The sequence below is a fragment of the Aotus nancymaae genome, unplaced genomic scaffold (genome assembly GCF_030222135.1).
Source record: "Aotus nancymaae isolate 86718 unplaced genomic scaffold, 86718_ANA_hifiasm-v0.15.2.pri h1tg000007l, whole genome shotgun sequence".
NCBI lineage: Eukaryota > Metazoa > Chordata > Mammalia > Primates > Aotidae > Aotus > Aotus nancymaae.
The window spans coordinates 40,798,447-40,822,134 of NW_026988418.1; the positions used below are offsets into that span (position 1 = coordinate 40,798,447).

Sequence of the window (23,688 nt, forward strand, 5' to 3'; positions counted from 1 at the left end):
AAAGATGAAAATTTCACCTCTGCCTTTAGGCAGTGCAGAGTCTAGTTTTGGAAACAGGCATTAAAAATTACACAGTACAGTGGAGTAAGTACATAATAGCATGTTTATAAAGTGCTCTGGGAACACCAAAGAAAAGCATGTGATCATTCATGGAGCGGGGCTCAAGGGAATGTATCACAGAAGGAGTGACACTTAAAAAAAGGTGGTCTGCTAGGGACACAGTTGAGAAAGAGCATTCCAAGCAGAGGGACACACCATGGATCAGGGTGCACACTGGAGCTTGTTTAGGGAACTACAAGTTCTTTGATATGTCTTGGGAACACAATATATGTGGGAGAGTGGTGGGAAATGAACCTAGAGAGCTGGGCAGAACGTAAATTATGAAGGTCCTTGCTTTGTAACTTTAGGCAAAAGGGAGCCATTGAGGATTATAAGAAATCATAATCAAATCTTTTTTTTTTTTTTGAGACGGAGTCTTGCTCTGTCGCCACGTGCCAGGCTGGAGTGCAGTGGCACGATCTCGGCTCACTGCAACCTCCACCTCCCAGGTTCAGGCAATTCTCCTGCCTCAGCCTCCCAAGTAGCCAGGACTACAGGCGCAGGCCACCACGCCCAGCTAATTTTTGTATTTTTCGTATAGACGGGGTTTCACCATGTTGGCCAGGATGGTCTCGATCTCTTGACCTCGTGATCTGCCTGCCTCAGCCTTCCAAAGTGCTGGGATTACAGGCATGAGCCACTGTGCCCAGCCCATAATCAAATTTATGGGTTTTAAGAAGTCTGGAAGTGTGGCTGGCACAGTTTAAATATTGTATCCATTTTTGTTGCTGCTCCTTTATAAGATTTTATTGAGTCAGTGAAACATCTTTTAAGGGAAAATTAGAGATTTTGCCAGCTTGGTGCTGACTGCACAAAATCTCTGGCAGAGAATAGGAAGAGCTGTCAAGTAAAACCTCTTGACCACTAGAGAGATGTTATTCTTCTTTTTTGGTAAGCAGCCAGATAGAACATTTAGAAATACTGAATGAACTTGGCAACAAGAAGAAATACCTCGGCCTAACATCTTACATTAAATGTCAGCCCCAAGTTGAAGCTCTAAGACCTTGTCCTCTCCCTTTCCTGCAGAATCATTGTGGTTGGAGGATAAACTCCCTAAGGGTTTATTTTTAGGGAATGATATGAATTGCCAGCTTAAGTCGTATACTCAGACATCTAAATATAAAGAGTACAAATTGTACAACATACGAGAAATTTGGCTTACTGATTTTCTGCCATGTGTTAAGGCTCATAATCTTAATTTCAAAGGGTTTACTAATAATACAAAATAAAATTTAACTGGTATAATGCAAGTTAAAGTAGGTTCAGAGAAGAAAGCAATATAATGAAAATTGTTGGGGGTCCCAGAAACATGAGAAATTGCTGCTGCTTGCCTTTGCCTGTTTCGTGTTGAAGTTATTTCTTAACAGCTTGGATTTTTATGTCCAGGACCATCACTGCACATATGAGGCCTTTGTGTGATTTAGACAAAGGGCCATCCATGTAAGCCCCTTGGGAAGGGCACCTTTATGCTAAGAAGAAGGTCCACTTCCCTTCGGGAAAATGCAGGTCTAGTATTTGGGCTGGATTTCTGCCCCCACTTATTCCCTTGGCAAGGGACCTTTGTGTAATATACCTCGTGGCCCTGCTCAAGTATCTGTAACTGCAGACCTAATCTTAATGACTTCTTGCTCCACTTTGTGTTAATCTAATCACTTTGTTCTTCTTTAAATGAAAGTGGCGGGGTTGGGGGTTTCAGGGGGAGGCCGTAGAAAATGGTGTTACTCATCTGAAGTGTTTGAATGGTTCCTACTCCCTTTCCTTCTATTACTCAGTTTGCATTGGCAGCTGTACTTCCCAGTTAGGAATCACAGTTGTTTTGTTGGTCAGTCATAGTATATAAAAGTTTTGATAAATAGGAAACACCAGAGACAACTATTGTGGAAATCTTCTTTTGGGTAATACCAGGCTGTTTCGTACATATATTACCATTTCACATAGGTGAAAGTTTGTAAGTCATCACAAATCAGAAATTTTGACAAGTTCTTTTTTAAAAATTCTTCTCACCACCTCATCATATATAACTTTTTTTTTCTTTTTTAGAGGAACAGGGTCTCACTCTGTTGCACAGGCTGGAGTGCAGTGGCATGATCCTAGCTCACTGCACCCTCAAACTCCTAGGGTCAAGTTATCCTCCTGCCTCAGCCTCCTGAACAGCTGGAACTATATTGTACACACTACCATGCCTGGATAATTTTTTTATGTAGGGACAGAATTTCGCTATGTTGCCTGGGCTGGTCTTGAACTCTTGCGCTTAAGTGGTCCTCCTGCCCCAGCCTCTCAAAGCACCAGGACTACAGGCATGAGCCATTGCTCCTGCCCCAAGTTTTCTTTTCTTTTGTTTCAGTGGATTTTATTTACTCTTTTCAATATTGAAGCACGTTGAGGTTTAAAATCAAGAAAATATCTTAACTCCCTTAGTTTTTCACTTTCTGAAATTATGTTGTTTTTGATTTTTATATTCAACTTTGTTCTTTCTCTCAAATTATACTGTAGCATTTTAAAACAAATCAGAAAATGAAAATTATTCAAAGTATGTATGGGCAGATAGTCATAGAATAAACAAAGAGCAGCAGTGGTTTCCTAGACTTGATTATTTAAACAAATTATAACAGACTCTGTTTGGAAATAGCTCGTCTTGTCGACGACAGAAGCTTTTCCATTTTTAATAAAAGCATAGAAAGGACAAGGTTCCAAGTCATATTTAAACTGCTGAGTATCACCTGGAGAATAGCTGTTGACACAGAAGTCAGATGGCAGAGACAATTGGCAGGCTTCCTTTTCTAGCTGGTATTATAAAATCTACAGTGGACAGCCTGGATTTTAAAAGAAGAGTGGCATCTTTGGAATCTCTGCTAGAATCTGCTGAGGTTAAAATAGACCCAGTGTTTTCTAAGTGTCAGAAAATAGAATGTGCCTAGGGATGGCAAAAATGAGATGTAGAAAACCCACTTGGGTTGGTCTAAGGAAGTAGATCCAGTCCTGAAATCCCAAGTTCCAGAACTTCTAGTTTTCTTTCAGACTTTTAAAGCAAATCCTGTTTTGGAAAAAACTCAAGTAATATGTGAATTATGAGATTGCAAAAGAAGGAGTAAGGCTTGAATCCAGTCAGATGTTTGGCCTAGAATATATGACAACTGAGTTAAGAGTAAACATTATAGTTTTAATGTACTTCCAAAGAATAAATAGTGTTTATATCTGTATACAGTGAATGTTTTAAAAGTTCTGGGTAAATTGAGCCAGGTTAAAAAATTTTTTTAATTTTAGATTTACTTGTTTCAAAATGTTACCAAAAATAAAAAAGAACTACTTCATGCCAGTGTGGTAATTTACAGAGTATTTTTAATGTGCAATCAACCAGTTTGTGGAAAGCTTTTTAAAATGCACTTCTAATTTTCATTATCATTCATTAAGGGTAAGCTGCATATTTCAGGTTTATAAGATAGTATGATAAGTTTAGTTAATTTAGGGCTGGCTATTAGAGACATAAGAAATTTGCCAGGTGCGGTGGCTCATGCCTGTAATCCCAGCACTTTGGGAGGTCAAGGCAGGTGGATCACTTGAGGTCAGGAGATCAAGACCAGCCTGGCCAACATGGTGAAACCCCATCTCTACTAAAAATGCAGAAATTAGCTGGGCATGATGGTGCACGCCTCTAATTCCAGCTACTTGGGAGGTGGAGGTACAAGAATTACTTCAACACGGGAGGTGGAGGTTGCAGTGAACCGAAATCGCTGCACTGCATTCCAGCCTGGGCAGCAGAGCAAGACTGTTTAAAAAAACAAAAGAAAACAAAAAAAACCCCATACATTTGACAGGGTTCTCAAAACAAGTTAAAGTCATAGGCAAAATGACCCAGAGGTAGTATATGATAGGCTCTCTAGAGATTTTCCTGTCCTAGGGATGGTCCATTTATAATAATAAATTTTAGCTTGCATGAACAAATATTTAAGTGTTCATTATGTCTTCAGTAATCTCCTGAGAACTGTAGGAACACCAGGAAAAACAAAAACGGAAGGGAAAGAAAGTAAAGAAATTTCCTCCACTCAAGTTCTTTTACAAATGGGAATACTGAGGAACACAGAAGATAAGAAACATGCTCAAGTTTACACAGCTAGTAAGTAACAGAGTCAGCATCGGAATTCAAGCTGTCTAGCTCTAGAACCCATGGTGTTAACACTTTTGCTATACTGCCTTACATAGAAGCAAAAAAATAGATAAATTTTGGAGGATGCTTAGAGGGGATAATACTTGAGCTGAGTATTAAAAACAAAAGTGCTTGTGGGTAGCATGGGGCAAGGGATAAACAAATATGAACAAGGAATGCTCTAACAGCACTTGTCCAATAGAAATAGAATGTGAGCTACAAATGTAAATTTAAAATTTCTAATAGCCATATTAAAGGCTCAAAAGAAACAGATAAAATTAATTTTAATATATTTTCTTAACCCCAGTATGTACTAATAAGATGTTTTCTGTTTTTTGGTACTAAGTCTTCAAAACCTATTGTGTCTTTTACACTTGCAGCACATCTCATTTCATGTGTTTAATAGACACATATAACTAGGAGCTACTGTAGTGGACACCAGGGCTCCATAGTTTTATAGCATAGAATCTGGTATCAGATGACCTGAGTTTGAATCCTACCATTCTCTTTCTTAGATGTGTAAGTATGTAGCAGCTACTTAACCTCTCTGTGCCTTAGCTTCCTATACATAAAATGAGAAAACTAATAGTATCTTACCTCATCAAAGGGTTATTGTGAGGATTAAAAATAACATAATAAATTTAAAGCATGTAACTTGGTATCTGGCAAGTATTGAGTGAAAAATAAGTATTTATTTTAATTAGTTGTATTACTCTTCTATTGTTGTGATTAAATAGCAAACATCCCTTAGTTTCCACGTCTTCTCCTTCTTGAAAGCATTTGGTTATCTCCACTTAAACACGCCCACTTAAAATTCTAAGCCAGTCACTAAATGGCAAAGAAAGGTTACAGAACTAGAGAAAAAAGGTTATGAGTGATATATGCTTGGCATTATATACTACTACTATTGTTGGTATTCACTACAGGGTACAAATAAATTAGATTCAATTTGCTGTTATATTTAACACACTCATCAGGTCTTTTGAGGTTTGAATCTAGCATCATTATAGATGCTTTCTCAATCAGGATATAAAATTCATGTCTGGTAATAATTACAGCATCATTGCTAACACTGAAATATAGAAAGCATTCATTGTCTTGCCCGCCTTCCTCCTGCCTTTGAAGCTCTCTGATTGAGCCTTTTCTGCTCTCAGCTATTTGGGACCAAGATATATAGTTGATATTGTTTTCTTTGCTTTCCTTCTATTTAAATCCTTAGAGGAAAGTGCACAAAACAAAAAAGTACGATGATTTATCATACATTCTTATGCAACTGTTATGTAGGACAAAACGTAAAACATTGCCAAATTTCCAGATGAGTCTTGTAATTCCTTCCATTCACCTGCAGAATGAACCACTGTCCTGATGCTCAGGCTAATTACCTTCTAGCTTTTTATTTATTTATTTAGAGGTAGAGTCTCACTCTGTCACCCAGGCTGGAGTGCAGTGGCGTGATATCAGCTCACTGCAGCCTCCACCTCCCGGGCTCAAACGCTTCTCATGCCTCAGACTCCTGAGTAGCTGGGATTACAAGTGCCCACCACCATGCCTGGCTCATTTTTGTATTATTTGTAGAGGCATAGTTTTGTCATGTTGTTCAGGCTGGTCTCAAACTCCTGACCTCAGGTAATCTGCCCACCTTGGCCTTCCAAAGTGCTGGGATTACAGGCATGAGCCACCACACCTGGCCACCTTCTTTTTTGTTTTTTGTGTTTTTTGAGATGGAGTCTCAATATGTTGTCCAGGCTGGAGTGCAGTGGCGCAATCTCAGTTCACGGCAACCTCTGCCTTCCTGGTTCAAGTGATTCTCCTGCCTCAGCCTCCTGAATAGCTGGGATTACAAGCACACACCACCATGCCTGGCTAATTGTGTTTTTAGTAAACACAGGGTTTCACCATCTTGGTCAGGCTGGTCTCAAACTCCTGACCTTGTGATCCCCCCGCCTGGGCCTCCCAAAGTGCTGGGATTACAGGTGTGAGCCACCGTGCCTGGCCACCTTCTAATTTTTAAAAATAATTTTATCACTAAATGTGTTTAGTTTTGTCCGTTTTTGAATTTCGCATGAATGAATTTAATGATTTTTCATTATGAATGAATTTTGCATATAATTCTTCACTCAACATATTGTTAGATTGATTCATGATACTGCATGTAGCAGCAATTCATTTATTTTCATCGTTGTACAGTATTTCATCGTATGAATATACTACAGTTTGTTTATTCTATATTTGGACATTTTTTTTTCTAGTTTGAGGCTATTATAGACAGTATTGTTATGAACACTCTTATACACATAAGCATGCATTTCTGTAAAACATACCCAAGGGTAGAATTGCTAGGTCAGAGAGAAAGCAATCTTGAACTTTCATATGCAATGCCAAACTTTTCAAAGTGGTTCTACCAATTGTTCCCACCAGTGGTGTGTGAGAGTTTCCACTGACTGTGTCCATGCATCCTCAACCAAAAAAAAAAAAAAGTCAGTTAGTGATTCTGGTAGGCGTATAATGATATTTCATTGTGGTTTTAGGATTTCTTTTTTTTTTTTTTTTGGCTGAGAAAAATTCAGTAAGAATTTTCTGAGAATACTAAGGTGAAGCCTTTGGTTTTTTTCTTTTTCTTTTTTTTTTTTTTTAAGAGATAGAGTATCATTCTGTCACCTAGGCTGGAGTGTAGTGGCGTGATCATGGCTCACTGCAGCCTTGAACTCATGGGATCAAGTGATTCTCCCACATCAGCCTCCCAAGAAGCTGGAACTTTAGGTTTGCACCACCACACTCTGCTAACTTTTTAAATTTTTTGTAGAGCTGGAGTCTCCCTCTGTTGCCCAGGCTGATCTTGAACTCCAGGGGCTCAAGTGATGCTCCCGCCTTAGCCTCCAAAAGTGTTGATACTATAGACATGAGCCATTGCCTCCGGCTGCCTTTGGTTTTCAGTTTTCCATGCTGTCACTGTCTTTTAATACCACAGCCGAGTTGATAATACTTTTTATTTGTTTTGTTTTGTTTTGAGACAGAGCCTTGCTCTGTCACCTAGGCTGGAATACAGTGGCACAATCTTGGCTCACTGCAGCCTCTGCCTCCCAGGCATAAGCATTCCTTCCACCTACCCTCCCAAGTAGCTAAAACTACAGATATGTGCCACTGTGCCAGCTAACTTTTTGTAAAGACAGGGTTTTGCCATATTGCCCAGGCTGGCTTTGAATTCCTGGGCTTAAGAGATTCGCCTGCTTCAGCCCCGCAAAGTGCTGGAATTACAGGTGTGAACTACTGTGCCCAGCCAAGAGTTGATGATACTTTTAAGAAAGAGTATTTTAAACTTTAATTGGATGCATGAAAGCAGTTAGTTTGGGATATTACCCAAGATTCTTTCTTTATACTTGTTATTATCATGTCTAAAAAACAGATGTATTATCTCTCTTTATAATTATTTAGCTGCCATTCTAGGAATCATAACAATTACTGAAATAAGAGGTATAGTCTATGGTTTACGGACTTGGATTTAATGAGTAAATCTTTCTAGTTCCTCTGGAATTTAGCCTTTTTTTTTTTTTTTTTTGGTTAGATTAAAAAAAATAATAAAGTACAGCCATGGTAACTGATCTGGATGACATCGAATGGCTGGTTACTGTTGAAAAACAGACTTTTAACAGCTCATGGGTAATGTCTGAAAGGTAAAGTGACACTAGATAAATGTCTGTATTCTACTCTGAAAATAGCAAAAGCCATATGGAACCAAGAGTTAATTGACTTGTAAATTTAATCCCATTCTCGGTTGGCGAGGTGGCTCATGCCTGTAATCCCAGCACTTTGGAAGGCCAAGGCCAGCAGATCACCTGAGGTCGGGAGTTCGAGACCAGCCTGACCAACATGGAGAAACCCTGTCTCTACTAAAAATACAAAATTGGCTGGGTATGGTGATGCATGCCTGTAATCCCAGCTACTTGGGAGGCTGAGGCAGAAGAATCACTTGAACCCGGGAGGTGGAGGTTGCAGTGAGCTGAGATCGTGCCATTGCACTCCAGCCTGGGCAGCAGGAGTGAAACTCTGTCTCCAAAAAAAAAAAAAGAAAGAAAAATTTAATCCCGGTCTGATAATGCCATGATGTAATGAAAATTGTGACTTTGATTTCTTTTTGTGCAAGTAATACTGAGAATGGAAAATAATTAAGATAATGCTTTGAAGGTTGTACATGAGGATTAAATTTTGTATAAAACTTCAGTGTGTGTGTATTTGTGTTTAAAAAGTCTTGATATGCACTGAAAAGAGAATTATGGGAGTTTTTCTGGGTAATTGAGTGTCCAGAAATACTAGTTTGATAGCTATTTATAAGTGTGAAACAATTATGTTGTTTTATTCTCTAGTTTAAAGGAAAAATGTAAATTTCTAAAATATTTTTATAATAGAGTGATTTAACCTTGGATTTTGTCACATTAACAGTCATTTAGTAATAGAAAGATTTTTAAGATGAAAAGTTTTAGGTACTTTAAAAGGATTATTAATGTAAGCCTTATCTGAAAACAATTATGATTTAAACTTGGAAGGTAAATACTTAAAACGTAAAGTCTGATCTTATCAAACATAAAGTAGGAAAAAAATATGTATATGGTTATTTTTGGTACTTAATAGGAGTGAACCTTGTACCAATTGTGGTTTATTCTCTCTTCTGCTTGTTGTAGAGCTTGGAATATAATTGGTTGTACAACTTTTGATTTTAACTTTTTATTGAAACTAAACTGATGCTTTGAATAAAAGAAACCTCGACACTTCCTGTGTAGAGTCACAAGTTGTATTTTCTGGTACTGAGAGGTTTTAAACAGAATTTGAAAGATTTCTAGTAAAGGTAATAAATTTTATTTTTGGAAAAATTGCAAAATGGAAATTTGGATGAATGAAAGCCAAGGAGACTTCTGCTTTTTTTTGTTTGTTTTTTCTTTCTTTCTTTCTTTCTTTTTTTTTTGGTAGAGACAAGATCTCGCTCTGACATTCAGGCTGGAGTGCAGTGGTGCAGTCATAGCTCACTGCAGCCTCAAACTCCTGCAGTCAAGCAATTTTCCTGCCTCAGCCGCCTGAGCATTGAGCATGTGCCACATATCTGGCTTTTTTTTTTGGAGAAGAGGTCTCACTGTGTTTCCCAGGCTGATCTCAAAACTCCTGGACTCAAGTGATCCTCCTGCCTCAGCCTCCCAAGGCACTGGGATGATGACAGGCATGAGCTACCTCAGCCAACTGGTTTTGTTTTAAAGAAGATAGTGTCTGGCAAATTTAACAGATTGAGAATCAAAATAAGAAAAAAATATATATATTTTATTCTTTGGTCTTTTCATACTTGAAGTTTATCACTTGAAGATAAATTTTGAAATTTATCAACTTGTTTTCTTCATTGTAGTCACATATGTAAACAGTAAATTATTTGTTTGAAAATTTAATGTTGGCAATTAGATTCCTGATAATAGTACATGAGGATATTCATACTGACATTCCAAATGACAAGTATTGCTAACAGCCTGTCTTGGTTCATTTCTAAAGAATTTGAACTTTTTCAACCTTTTAAAATTTGGGAGTCACTTATATTTGACCCTCAGGTAAGCAGAGTAAACATCAGGGACCCAGATCTGATCATTTTTGGCCATTCAGTTTTTGAAGTAGGCCTCATTAAAGCCTGAAAAAGTCACAGATATCGTCTTGGATTTTTTTGTTTGTTTGTTTTTGAGATGGAGTCTTGATCTGTCCCCCGACTGGAGTGCAGTGGTGTGATCTTGGCTCACTGCAACCTCCACCTCCCGGGTTCAAGCAATTCTTGTGCCTCAACCTTCTAAGTAGCTAGGACTACAGGCATGCACATGGCTAATTTTTGTATTTTTTCAGTAGAGACGGGGTTTTGCCGTGTTGGCCAGGCTGGTCTCGAACTCCTGACCTCAGGTGATCTGCCCACCTCAGCCTCCCAGAATGCTGATATTACAGGTGTGAGCCACCACACCCATCCTTGAATTGTTTAATTGATCAGCATATCACAAGTGACAGGCCACACATTTATGTTAATAATTTAGTTGATTTAAATGAACCTACAAGTTCTAATTAGGGCAAGACCACTTGCAAATAAATTGCTATGTTTCAAACTAACTGTGATAGGTGCTGATTTTACCATGTAAGTAGATAATTCAACTCTGGTTATTATTTACTGAAAAGCCCTTTTAATAAAAAATTAAGCTTAATTCTTTTTTTAACTAAAAATGAATATTTGCTTTATGACACTCTACTTGGCAGAGTTTCAGATTCAGGTAAACAATGGATACTAACTGTTTTCCTTTTAGACACTAGTAGTCTAAATAAAGACTCAGGGAAAAAATCAAAATCAAGCTATAGGATGTGAAATACTGCAATGACATGGAATATCACTTTCTGAACTTTTTACCTTTTACTTTTAAGATAGAGATACAGATACCACCATGAAGGGGAACGTGGATGACTTTGGCCTGCGAGACACCTTGAGCATCGCATCCACGGATTCCTTTGCTTCAGCAGCAGAGGTAGGACGTGTGTTTTCCTAATGAGGATTTCTGTTTCTTTTTTGGTGGAAAGATCAGTATTGTCATTATACTGTAATTCAGTTTAGTCACTATTTAGCACCTGCCATGTGGTAGGTACCAGGATATAAAAATGAATAAATCTAACATGAAAATAAGCTCCTATAGGAGCTTGCAGTCTTCTTAAGGAGATGGACCTGTAAACACATGGTTTAGATAGGCACTTTCACATACTGTAGCTTACAGGTGAGGCATATAAATTAGTATGTTAATGGAAAGAAATTTTTCAGCTTATATCAAGAGTCTTAAAGATGTTCAGTTTCTTTAGTTCAGAAATCATACTTCTAGATTTTTATTGTAAGAAAGTGATCAAAGATTATATATATATAAATACTGACTGTTGGCCAGGTGCAGTGGCTCATGCCTGTAATCCTAGTACTTTGGGAGGCTGAGGTGGAAGGATTGCTTGAGCTCAGGAGTTTGAGACCGGCCTGGGCAACATAGTGAGACCTTGTCTCTACAAGAAATTTAAAAAATTAACCAGATGTGATGGTGAGTAGCCTGTAGTTCTGGTAACTCAGGAAGCTGAGGTGGGAGGATCTCTTAAGCCCAAGAGGTTGAGACTGCAGTGGGCCATGATTGTGCCACTGCACTCCAGACTGGGTGACAGAGCAAGACCCTGTCTCAAAGAAAAAATTTAAACACACACACACACACACACACACACACACACACAAATTCACTGTGGCATTTTAGTAACAATGAAAAACTGAAAAAACAATCTAATGCCAAATTATGGTATATTTGTAATTAGAAATAAAGAGCTATAAACATGGTTCCAATAATTTTAATGACATGAGGGAACATAAGTGAAAAGAGTAGTATGTGTAGTATGTAAATTATATAGATTGTATGATTATAATTTTGTAAAAAGGAAACAAAAACGTGCATGATATATAAGAATATAGGCAGAGGAAAAAAGGCTAGCTATAAATAAACAGTAGTGATAACTGAATTACAAATCTGGGTAATTTGTTTTTCACTGAGATTTAAATTTTGTACCGAAAGAGACTGCTTGCAAAGAGGTCATCTTTTGTTTTTATTTTTATGTTAAAACAGCTTTAAAAATTACATGTGGCCAATTTTATCTCAGAATATTTGCATTTTTACAGTAGATTTTGGATATTATAATTTTAGGTGCCCTTTTTTTTTATATAAATAGTATTATACATATAGCTGGGCATGGTGACTTATGCCTGTTATCCCAGAACTTTGGGAGGCCAACGGGGGCAGATCATCTGAGGTCAGGAGGTTGAGACCAGCCTGGTCAACCTGGTGAAATCCCGTTCCTACTAAAAATTCAAAAATTAGCAGGGTATGGTGGTGCATGCCTGTAATCACAGTTACTCAGGAGGCTGAGGCACAAGAATCTCTTGAACCTGGGAGGTGGAGGTTGCAGCATGCCAAGTTCATACCACTGCACTCCAGCCTGGGCAACAGAGTGAGACTCTGTCTCACACACACATGCACAAGAATACTATTACACATCTGTAACTGATATGTGAATTTTATCTCTAGGGCGGAAGCTTTAGATACTCCAATACCTGTACCTTAAACCTTGATTCTGCCTTTTTAAAAGCAGTACTTATTCATATCTTTTATCCTCCCAAGGTTTTTCTGTACGTGTATATTTCAGCCATCACTTACAGTATCATCTTCTAATTGTTTACATTGAAAAAAATATTTTTCCACCTATAAGTTTTCAGTAGACAGAATATATCTACTTGTTCAACGGGAAAGCTATTTCCTCTTCCTTTTACTGTTTGTTGTATACATGTTTATTTTTCTGTTCTGTGGATGCTACGTCCTAGATGGTTTGTAAAGAGAAAAATTGCTATACACTTTGCACTTTTTTCCATTGTTAGGAGCAGTGTACCTAATTGCTCTAAAGTTTTTTTTTCTTGTTTTCTTTTATTTTTTATTTTTTGTTTTTTCTTTCTAATATGCAACTTTAAAAAATATTTTGCTAAGAGTTCATTATACTCACTTTAAATTTATTGTTTTGTAAGATTTAATAAAAATTATTAAATACTTGTGGAAAACAAAATGTATAAATATACACAAAAAGGACTCAATATTCCAGAAATATCCTCTTAGAATGCTTCCATGGTATAAATGTATGGTCTCAGAATGTGAATTATCCAAGATAAATTCTTTTATAAGAAATGTTTGTAGGCTGGGCGTGATGGCTCACGCCTGTAATCCCAGCACTTTGGGAGGCCGAGGCGGGTGGATCATGAGGTCAAGAGATCGAGACCATCCTGGTCAACATGGTGAAACCCCGTCTCTACTAAAAATACAAAAAATTAGCTAGGCATGGTGGCGCGTGCCTGTAATCCCAGCTACTCAGGAGGCTGAGGCAGGAGAATTGCCTGAACCCAGGAGGCGGAGGTTGCGGTGAGCCGAGATCACGCCATTGCACTCCAGCCTGGGTAACAAGAATGAAACTTCATCTCAAAAAGAAAGAAAGAAATGTTTGTTGCCAGGTGCAGTGGCTCATGCCTGTAATCCCAGCACTTTGGGAGACCGAGGCGGGTGGACTGCTTGAGGTCAGGAGTTTGAGACCAGCCTGGCCAACACGGTGAAACCCTGTCTCAAAAAAAAAAAAAAGAAAGAAAGAAATGTTTGTTAAATTATTTTAAACTATGTGCCAAGCACTTAAAGTTAAATTAGGGAAAACTGTTTTCTTTTCTGTTTTTTTTTGAGATTGAGTCTTGCTGTGTCGCTCAGGCTGTAGCGCAGTGGCACAGTCTTGGCTTATGGCATCCTCTGCCATCCGGGTTCAAGTGATTCCCCTGCCTCACCCTCCTGAGTAGCTGGGACTACAGGCTCATGCCACCACACCCAGCTAATTTTTTTTTTTTTTTGTATTTTAGTAGAAATGGGGTTTCACCATGTTGTTCAGGATGGTCTTGATCTCCTGACCTCATGATCTGCCCGCCTCGGCCTCCCAAAGTGCTGGGATTACAGGCGTGAGCCACCGCACCCGGCCAGAAAACTGTTTTAATGAAGAAAGTTACTGAGTTAATAAAATCAGAACTCTTTGGGAAGTTAAACAGTTTTTGATCATTCAAAAACCTTTTCAGTATTATGAGAAAGATTTCTTGCCTAGTTAGATCAAAAGAATTTCTGGAATAGGTTTTTCTGTAAGCTAGATCAATCATTTGTGAAAGTGATTAACAAGATTTTCCTATATAAGCTCTGCCAGACATTGCTTTGGAACCATAGATGAAAAGTGTGTTTTTTTTAAATTATAGCTTTCTTGACATATAATTCACATGCCATAAAATTCACCCTTTTAAAGTATAGAGTTCAGTGGTTTTTTAGTATGTTTGTACAGTTGCACAGCCAGCACTACTTTCTAATTTCAGAACATTTTTATTACCCTAAAAACAAATCCTTACCCATTAGCAGTCACCTTCCAACTCCCTTTACCCCCCAGCCGTTGGCACCCAATAACCTACCTTCTGACCATGACCAATTTCCCTTATTCTGGACATTTCTTCTAAGTGGAATCATACCATGTGGTATGTTGTATTTGGCTTTCCTTCACTTAGCATAATGTTTTCTTTCAAGTTCTGAAAAGTCTTTTTAATGTTAGGATACCTTCACATTTTACTCCTAATCTTTCCATCTGTTAAAGATATTATCATTTAATAGGTAGAAACTAATATTGCAGAGAGCAGTTTTTAGCTATAGATTCCATTTTTTAAAGAATTAGCACTCTGCAATGTGTACATGTGTTTAACAGAGAAATCACAGGCTTCTCTATAAAAATAAAATTTTATTTTAAAAAGTATTTTTTTAAATAGAGATGAGGTCTTGCTATGTTGCCCAGGCTGGTCTCAAACTCCTGAGCTCAAGCAGTCCTCCCACATCAGCCTCCCAAAGGCCTGGGATTACAGGCGTGAGCCACTGTGTCTAGCTGAAAATTTTATTTTTTATAATTTAGCTATCTCTACTTGTACTCTAAATGGAACCTTAAAAAGCTTTTGCTATATCCACCTCTCTGATTTGACAGGTCTTATTTATAGCAATCCAAAAAATATACCAATAATAATATACAAAGCAATAAAGATAAATATTTAGTATAATTATAACCTAAAAAGGGATGGAGGGCTATATCTATCATTTAAAATTTTTCTTCTATGAAAGTATGAAGGCATGTCTGGGCATGGTGGCTCACGCCTGTAATCTTAGCACTTTGGGAGGCCAAGGTGGGCAGATCACCTGAGGTCAGGAGTTTGAAACTAGCCTGGCCAAAAATGGTGAAACCCCATCCCTACTAAAAATACAAAAATCAGCCAGCATGGTGTTGTGTGCCTGTAATCCCAGCTAGTCAGGAAACTGAGGCAGAAGAATCACTTGAACCTGGGAGGTGGAGGTTGCGGTGAGCCAAAATCATGCCACTGTACTCCAGACTGGGCAACAGAGTGAGACTTTGTCTCAAAAAAAAAAAAAAAAAAAAAGTATGAAGTCTTGATTGGGACTGAAAGATCTATTCCCAAGATAACTCACTCCGATGAATAGAAAATTGGTGTTATCCATTGACGGAAGACCTAAGTTTCTCACCACATTGACTTTTCTATAGGACTATTTGAGTATTTTTACAACATGGCACCTGGCTTCCCGAAGAGGGAGTAACCAAGAGAAGGCAAGGTGGAAGTCATGACTGTTTTGACCTATCCTCAGAAATCTCATTCTGTCATTTCCACAATGTGCTGTTGGTTACACAGGTTAGCCTTATTCAGTGTGGGATGGGGTGTGAGTAGCCAGGGTGAAAGAATCATTGAAGACCAATTTAGAGGGTGGCTGTTTTAAGTTCCTATTTTCTGTTAGGGGATATAGATAGGCAACAGCCTGCTTTAACTGTAAGTCTTATTTATAATTTTAGGCGATTGATTTGAAAGGAAAATGTAAACATGTATAAAATGGTCCACTTTAAAATAGAACTTAGCCTGTTTCATGTCACTACTTGTAATAATCTTGAGACTTCAGACATTTCATTCATGGTCATTCAGAGGACCTGGTCTGGATTAAGGCTTTTAAAAAATATTACTTCGCCGGGCGCGGTGGCTCACGCCTGTAATCCGAGCACTTTGGGAGGCCGAGACAGGTGGATCACGAGGTCAAGAGATTGAGACCATCCTGGTCAACATGGTGAAACCCTGTCTCTACTAAAAATACAAAAAATTAGCTGGGTATGGTGGCACGTGCCTGTAGTCCCAGCTACTCAGGAGGCTGAGGCAGGAGAATTGCCTGAACCCAGGAGGCGGAGGTTGCGGTGAGCTGAGATCGCGCCATTGCACTCCAGCCTGGGTAACAAGAGTGAAACTTCGTCTCAAAAAAATATATATATATATTACTTCACATTTAACAAAGTCTTTACATGCCAAGGAAGATAAGGTTCAGTCCATCTTGTACCTCATGGGGCCCAAGAGAAGTGATTTAGGATGTTTGAAATCTTTAGCTAATCCCCAAACACTGTTTTCACTGGTTGATTCATATATGGGAATTATCTATTTTTATTGTTGCTGTTGTTGACTTGTTTGATTTCTTTCTTTCTTTTTTTTTTTTTGAGACAGAGTTTCACTCTTGTCACCCAGGTTGGAGTGCAATGGCACCATCTCAGCTCACTGCAACCTCCAGCTCCCTGGTTCAAGTGATTCTCCTGCCTCAGCCTCCTGAGTAGCTGGGATTACAGGCACCCACCACCACACCCAGCTAATTTCTGTATTTTTAGTAGAGATGGGGTTTTGCCATATTGGCCAGGCTGGTCTCGAACTCCTGATCTACCCACCTCAGCCTCCCAAAGTGCTGGGATTACAGGTGTGAGCCACCATACCTGGCCTTGTTTGATTTCTTTTATGGTCATGGTCATGCTTATGGTACTTGTGAAATGTGGGAGATGGCCAGGTATGGTCTGGAGATCGAGTCTGTCCTGGGCAACATGGTGAAACCCCGTCTCTACTAAAAATACAAAAATTAGCTGGGTGTGGTGGCACATGCCTGTAATCCTAGCTACTTGGGAGGCTGAGGCAGGAGAATCGCTTGAATCAGGAGGTTGCAGTGAGCCGAGATTGTGCCATTGTACTCCAGCCTGGCGATGGAGTGAGACTCCATTTCAATAAAAAAAAAAAGTAAAAAAGAAATGTGAGAGATAACTAATAGGATGATGATTTGGTGTAAACAAATATAGTATTACTTTCCTTTTTGAAAATATTAAAATGAGTTTTTAAAATGTAGCCTTTTGGGAGAAGAATAATTTCAAAATATATAGGAAATTTGATTTCAGCTAGTAAAAAAAAGGACCCCCTTTTAATAGTAAATTGCATGGTTCATAGCTGGAATTAAGCTGCATTATCGACCATTGATTCTGAAGTAACTTCTCAGCTCTATTTAAATGTTAATTTTTTAAAAAACATTTTTGGGAATTTTGTTGAAAAATTCTTCCTATATGTTGTATTCTGAAATGAGAATTTCAACCAGTGTTTTAATGAGTTTCTTTTGCTTAAAAACGTTTAAGATTAATGAGTTAAATAACTGTTGCTGAGCTGGCATTGTCTCTTAAGAGTCAATATTCTTAGTATCAAATCTTCAAAATGGTATATTTTCACAGCTGCAATCCTATTTTAGGAGGCTTCCTTAAATGATTACTTCAGCCAAACCAACAAATAAGCAAGGTAGATCAATAAATCAAGACTCAACTCTGGAATCTCCCATTGTTGGATTGTCTTCTAATTAGTAGAAATTATTTCATGTAGAGGGTTTAATTGGAGCCCAGTTTACCCTTTTTTTTTTTTTTTTTGAGATTAAGTCTCACTCTGTCACCCAGGTTGGAGTATAGTGGTGCGATCTTGGCTCACTGCACCCTCCACCTCTCAGGTTCAAGCAATTCTTTTGCCTCAGCCTCCCAAGTAGCTGGGATTACAGGTGTATTCTACCACACAAGCTAATTTTTGTATTTTTAGTAAAGACAAGGTTTTGCCATGATGGCCAGGCTGGTCTCAAACTCCTGACCTCAAGTGATCTGCCGATATCAGCCTCCCAAAGTGCTGGGATTACAAGTGTGAGCCACAGTACCCGGCCCCCAATTTACTTCTTCGGATTTTTCTCTATTAGTAGATGTATGTGGGTCCTATTTGTTTTGACAGTGGTACAAAACTTTAAAACTGTTGAATATCTAAAGACTTTTCGTTCTGAGGTAGTTTTAAAAAGCTGTTTCGTTTTTCTTAGCATCAAGAAGACGTTGTCTTTTAGCATAACATATATTTCTTAAAATATGAGAAGAAATGTTACTTAAAGCAGAGAATATACTGTGAGATACTGTCATCTCTTCATACCTCTTTTTTTGCATCTGGCCTAATGGACATATTTATATATTGTAAATATGGCTGATGCTGAAACTTCTTATCTCTTGGATCTTTGGATAAGGCTGGTAGGGAGGGTATAATTTGGTGCTTAAGTTCTGGAATAATGTGCCAGGGTTTAAATTTTGTCATTTAGTGGTGGGATTTGGGGCAAGTTCCTGCTAATTTAATCTGTTTTTTCATCTGTAAAATGTGGTTTGTTTGTTTATTTATTTATTTATTTGAGATGGAATCTCATTCTGTCTCCCAGGCCAGAGTGCAGTGGTGCAGTCTTGTCTCACTGCAACCTCCATCTCCTGGGTTCAAGTGATTCTCCTGCCTCAGACTCCCAAGTAGCTGGGATTCCAGGCATGCGCCACCACACCTGGCTAATTTTTCTATTTTTAGTAGAGCCAGGGCTTCACTGTGTTGGCCAGGCTGGTCTCAGACTCCTGACCTCAAGTGATCTGCCTGCCTCGACCTCCCAACGTGCTGGGATTACAGGCATGAGCCATTGCACCAAGCAAAATGTGGGTAAATAATTGTACTTACTTCATGAGTTTTTATAAGGATTAAATAAGAAAATGAAGTTAAAGCATTCACACAGCACTGGCTGCATGTGAAATACCAAAACCAAAGCCTTGAGAGTTACTTCTAGAATTATAGAGTAGACATTCAAAAGTTTCCTCCACAAAGCAAAAAATGTCAAAATCAAAATTTTCAGAATTCTGAAAATGGATGAAAGACCTGCAAAAATTCAGAGAACATTGAATCAAGTAAAATGGCTGAATCTCCATAATAGCAGTAAGCTTTGTGGATTTTTAATTTGCTCTCTGCCTTTTTAATAAAAAAATTTTGGGGGTGTGAGAGCAGAGTACAAGCTGTAGTGGCAGGACTCATGGCAGCACAAGCATTTGGAAGTTTCTTCCACTCTGACCAAGTATTGGTTGAAAGGTGTGCTGCAGAAACTACAACCAAAGGAGGCATTATGGCTGGGCACTGTGGCTCATGCCTGTAATCCCAGCTCTTTGGGAGACCGAGGCAGGAGGATCGCTTGACTCCAGGAGTTCAGTACCAGCCTGGACAACATAATGAAAGCTTATCTCTATGAAAAATTTAAAAAGGGGCAAGAGGATCATTTGAGCCTGGAAAGTCAAGGCTGCAGTGAGCCATGATTGTGCCATTGCACTACTGCCTAGGTGACCTGACTCAAAAAAAAAAAAAAAAAAAAAAAGCAGAAAAAAGGAGGCATTGTGCTTCCAGAAAAATCTAAAGTAGAAGTATTGCAAGCAACAGTAATAGCTGTTGCTGTTGGATCAGGCTCTAAAGGAAAGAGTGGAGAGATTCAACCAGTTAGCGTGAAAGTTGGAGATAAAATTATTTTCCGAGAATATGTTCTAGATGACAAGGATTATTTCTTATTTTTTCATAAGTCATTGGGATACAGGTGGTATGGTTACATGAGTAAGTTCTTTAGTAGTGATTTGTTAGATCCTAGTGCACCCATCACCCGAGCAGTATACACTGCACCATATTTGTAGTCTTTTTATCCCTCACCACTCACCCCTACTCTTCCCCGCAAGTCCCTGAAGTCCATTGTATCATTCTTATGGCTTTGCATTCTCATAGCTTTGCTCCCACATATCTGAGAACATGGGATGTTTGGTTTTCCATTCCTGAGTTTCTTCACTTAGAATAATAGTGTCCAGTCTCATCCAGGTCACTGCAAATGCTGTTAATTAATTCCTTTTTAAAGCTGCATAGTATTCCTTTGTATATACATACCACAGTTTCTTTATCCACTTGTCAATTGATGAGCATTTGGGTTGATTCCATGTTTTGCAATTGTGAATCGTGTTGCTATAAACATGCGTGTGTCGGCATCTTTTTTGAATAATGACTCTTCTTTTTTTTGTAACGGAGTTTCGCTCTTATTACCCAGGCTGGAGTGCAGTGGCGCGATCTGGGCTCACCGCAACCTCCGTCTCCTGGGTTCAAGCAATTCTCCTGCCTCAGCCTCCCGAGTAGCTGGGACTACAGGCGTGCACCACCATGCCCAGCTAATTTTTGTATTTTTAGTAGAGACGAGGTTGCACCATGTTGACCAGGATGGTCGCGATCTCTTGACCTCATGATCCACCCATCTCAGCGTCCCAAAGTGCTGGGATTATAGGCGTGAGCCACCACGCCCGGCCCGAATAATGACTCTTCTTTTCCTCTGGGTAGATACTCTGTAGTGGGATCGCTGGATCAAATGGTAGTTCTACTTTTAGTTCTTAAAGGAATCGCCGCACTGTTTTCCACAGTGGCTGTACTAGTTATATTCCCATCAGCAGTGTAGAAGTGTTCCCTGATCACCGTATCCATGCCAACATCTACTGTTTTTTGATTTTTTGATTATGGCCATTCTTGCAGGAGTAAGGTAGTATTGCATTGTGGTTTTGATTTGCATTTTTCTCATCATTAGTGATGTTGAACATTTTTTCATATGTTTGTTGGCCATTTGTATATCTTCTTTTGAGAATTGTCAGCTCATATCCTTAGCCCACTTTTTGATGGGATTGTTTGTTTTTTTCTTACTGATTTGTTTGAGTTAATTGTAGATTTCGGATATTAGTCCTTTGTCAGATGTGTAGATAGTGAAGATTTTCTCCCACTCTGAGGGTTATCTGTTTACTGTGCTGACTATTCCTTTTGTCCTGCCAAAGCTCTTTAGTTTAATTAGGTCCCAGCTGTTTCTTGGTTTTTATTGCATTTGCTTTTGAGTTCTTGGTCATGAAATCCTTGCCTAAGCCAATGTCTAGAAGGGTTTTTCCAATGTTATCTTCTAGAATTTTTATACTTTCAGATTTTAGGTTTAAGTCTTCAATCCATCTTGAGTTTTGTGTAAAGTGAGAGATGAGGATCCAGTTTCATTCTCCTACATGTGGCTAGCTAATTATCCCAGCACCATTTGTTGAAAAGGGTGTCCTTTCCCCATTTTATGTTTTTGTTTGCTTTGTTGAAGATCAGTTGGCTGTAACTATTTGGGTTTATTTATGTATTTTCTCTTCTGTTCCATTGGTCTATGTCCTAGTTTTATATCAGTACCATGCTGTTTTGGTGACCATGGTCTTATAGTATAGTTTGAAATCGGGTCATGTGATGCCTCCAGATATCTTTTTGCTTAGGCTTGCTTTGGTTATGAAGCCTCCTTTTTAGTTCCGTATGAATTTTAGACTTGTTTTTTCTAATTCTGTGAAGAATGATGGTTGATATTCTGATGGGGATTATACTGAATTTGTAGATTGCTTTTGGCAGTATGGTCATTTTCACAATATAGAGTCCACCCATCCATGAGCATGGGATGTGTTTCCATTTGTTTGTGTCATCTCTGATTTCTTTCAGCAGTATTTTGTAGTTTTCCTTGTAGAGGTCTTCTGACTCCTTGGTTAGATATATTCCTAAGTATTTTATTATTTTTTGCAACTATTGTAAAAGGGGTTGAGTTCTTGATTTGATTCTCCGCTTGGTCACTGTTGGTATATAGAAGGGCTACTGATTTGTGTACATTAATCTTGTATCTGGAAACTTTGCTGAATTCTTTTACCAGTTCTAGGAGCTTTCTAGATGAGTTCTTAGGGTTTTCAAGGTAAACAATCATATCCTCAGCGAACAGTGACAGTTTGACTTCCTCTTTATGGATTTGGATGCCCTAAATTTATTTCTTTCTCTTGTCTGATTGCTCTGGCTAGGACTTCCAGTACTATGTTGAAGAGGAGTGGTGAGAGTGGGCATCCTTGTCTTATTCCCATTCTCAGAAGGAATGCTTTTCCCCATTCAGTATTATGTTGGCTGTGGGTTTGTCATAGATGGCTTTTGTTACATTAAGGTATGTCCCTTGATTGCCAATTTTGCTGAGAGTTTTAATCATAAAGGGATGCTGGATTTTGTCAAATGCTTTTTCTGCATCTATTGAGATGATCATGTGATTTTTGTTTTAAATTCTGTTTATATGGTGTATCACATTTATTGACTTATGTATGTTAAACCATCCTGCATCCTTGGTATAAAACTCACTTGCTCATGGTGGATTATCTTTTTGATATGTTGTTGGATTCAGTTAGCTAGTATTTTGTCAAGGATTTTAGATCTATGTTCATCAAGGATACCAGTCTGTAGTTTTGTTTTTGATTACGTCCTTTCCTGGTTTTGGTATTAGGGTGATGCTGGCTTCATAGACTGAATTAGGGAGAGTTCCTTCTTTCTCTGTCTTGTGGAATAGTGTTGAAAGGATTGGTACCAATTCTTCTTTGAATGTCTGGTAGAATTCTCCTGTGAATCCGTCTGGTCCTGGACCTTATTTTTTTTGGTAATTTTTTTTTTTTTTTTCTGGAGACAGAGTCTCACTCTGTTGGCCAGGCTGGAGTGCAGTGGTACAATCTTGGCTCCCTGCAACCTCCACCTCCCGGGTTCAAGTGATTATCCTGCCTCAGCCTCCTGAGTAGCTGGGATTCCAGGCACCCACCACTATGCTCGGCTAATTTTTTGTGTTTTTAGTAGAGACAGGGTTTCACCATGTTGGCCAGGCTGGTCTCGAACTCCTGACCTCATGATTCGCCTGCCTCGGACTCCCAAAGTGCTGGGATTACAGGCATGAGCCACTGGGCCCAGCCTTGTTGGTAATTTTTAAATTACCCTTTCAGTCTTGCTGTGTGTTATTGGTCTGATCAGGGTATCTAATTCTTCCTGATTTAAACTAAGAAGAATGTATATTTCCAAGAATTTATCCATCTCTTCTAGGTTTTCTAGTTCATGTGTGTAAAGGTGTTCATGGTAACCTTGAATGATCTTTTGTATTTCAGTGGTGTCAGTTGTAATATCTCCTCTTTCTTTTCTTAGTGAGGTTATTGGGATTTTTCTCTCCTGTTTTCTTGGTTAATCTTGCTAAAGGTCTATCAGTTTTATTTGTCTTTTCAAAGAGCCAGCTTTTTGTTTCATTTATCTTTTGTATTTTTTTGTTTGTTTCAATTTCATTTAGTTCTACTCTGATCTTGGTTATTTTCTTTCTTCTTCTGGGTTTGGGTTTGTTCTCATTTCTCTAGTTCCTTGAGGTATGACCTTAGATTGTTTGTGCTGTTTCAGACTTTTTGATGTAGGCGTTTAGGGCTGTGAACTTTCCTCTTAGCAACACCTTTGCTGTGTCCCAGATGTTTTGATAGGTTGTGTCATTTTTGTCATTCAATTTGAAGAATTTTTTAATTTCCATCTTGATTTTGTTTTTGACCCAATGATCATTCGGGAGCAGATTATTTAATTTCTGTGTAGCTGCCTGGTTTTGAAGGTGCCTTTTGGAGTTGATTTCCAGTTTTATTCCACTGGTCTGAGAGAGTGCTTGCTATAATTTCAGTTTTTAGTACTGAAATGTGAGGTACCGTTACATTCATTGTACTGTTTGTTGCATATGTCCTTTGTTTTGTTTCTGTTTTATTATTTATTTATTTATTTAAAGACAGAGTAGCTTGAATGTAGT

General features: G+C 38.5%; 1 protein-coding gene across 6 annotated transcripts in view; it reads left to right on the forward strand.

The window, feature by feature from the left end:
- The window catches only part of MIGA1 (mitoguardin 1), a 94,387-nt gene that overhangs the window by 50,928 nt on the left and 19,771 nt on the right, over positions 1-23,688 (forward strand). For all 6 annotated transcript variants that reach the window (XM_021667666.2, XM_021667669.2, XM_021667670.2 and 3 more), the window contains exon 8: positions 10,670-10,770. In XM_021667666.2, the coding sequence (XP_021523341.1) occupies positions 10,670-10,770 (101 nt within the window). The remainder of the gene's footprint in view (positions 1-10,669; positions 10,771-23,688) is intronic.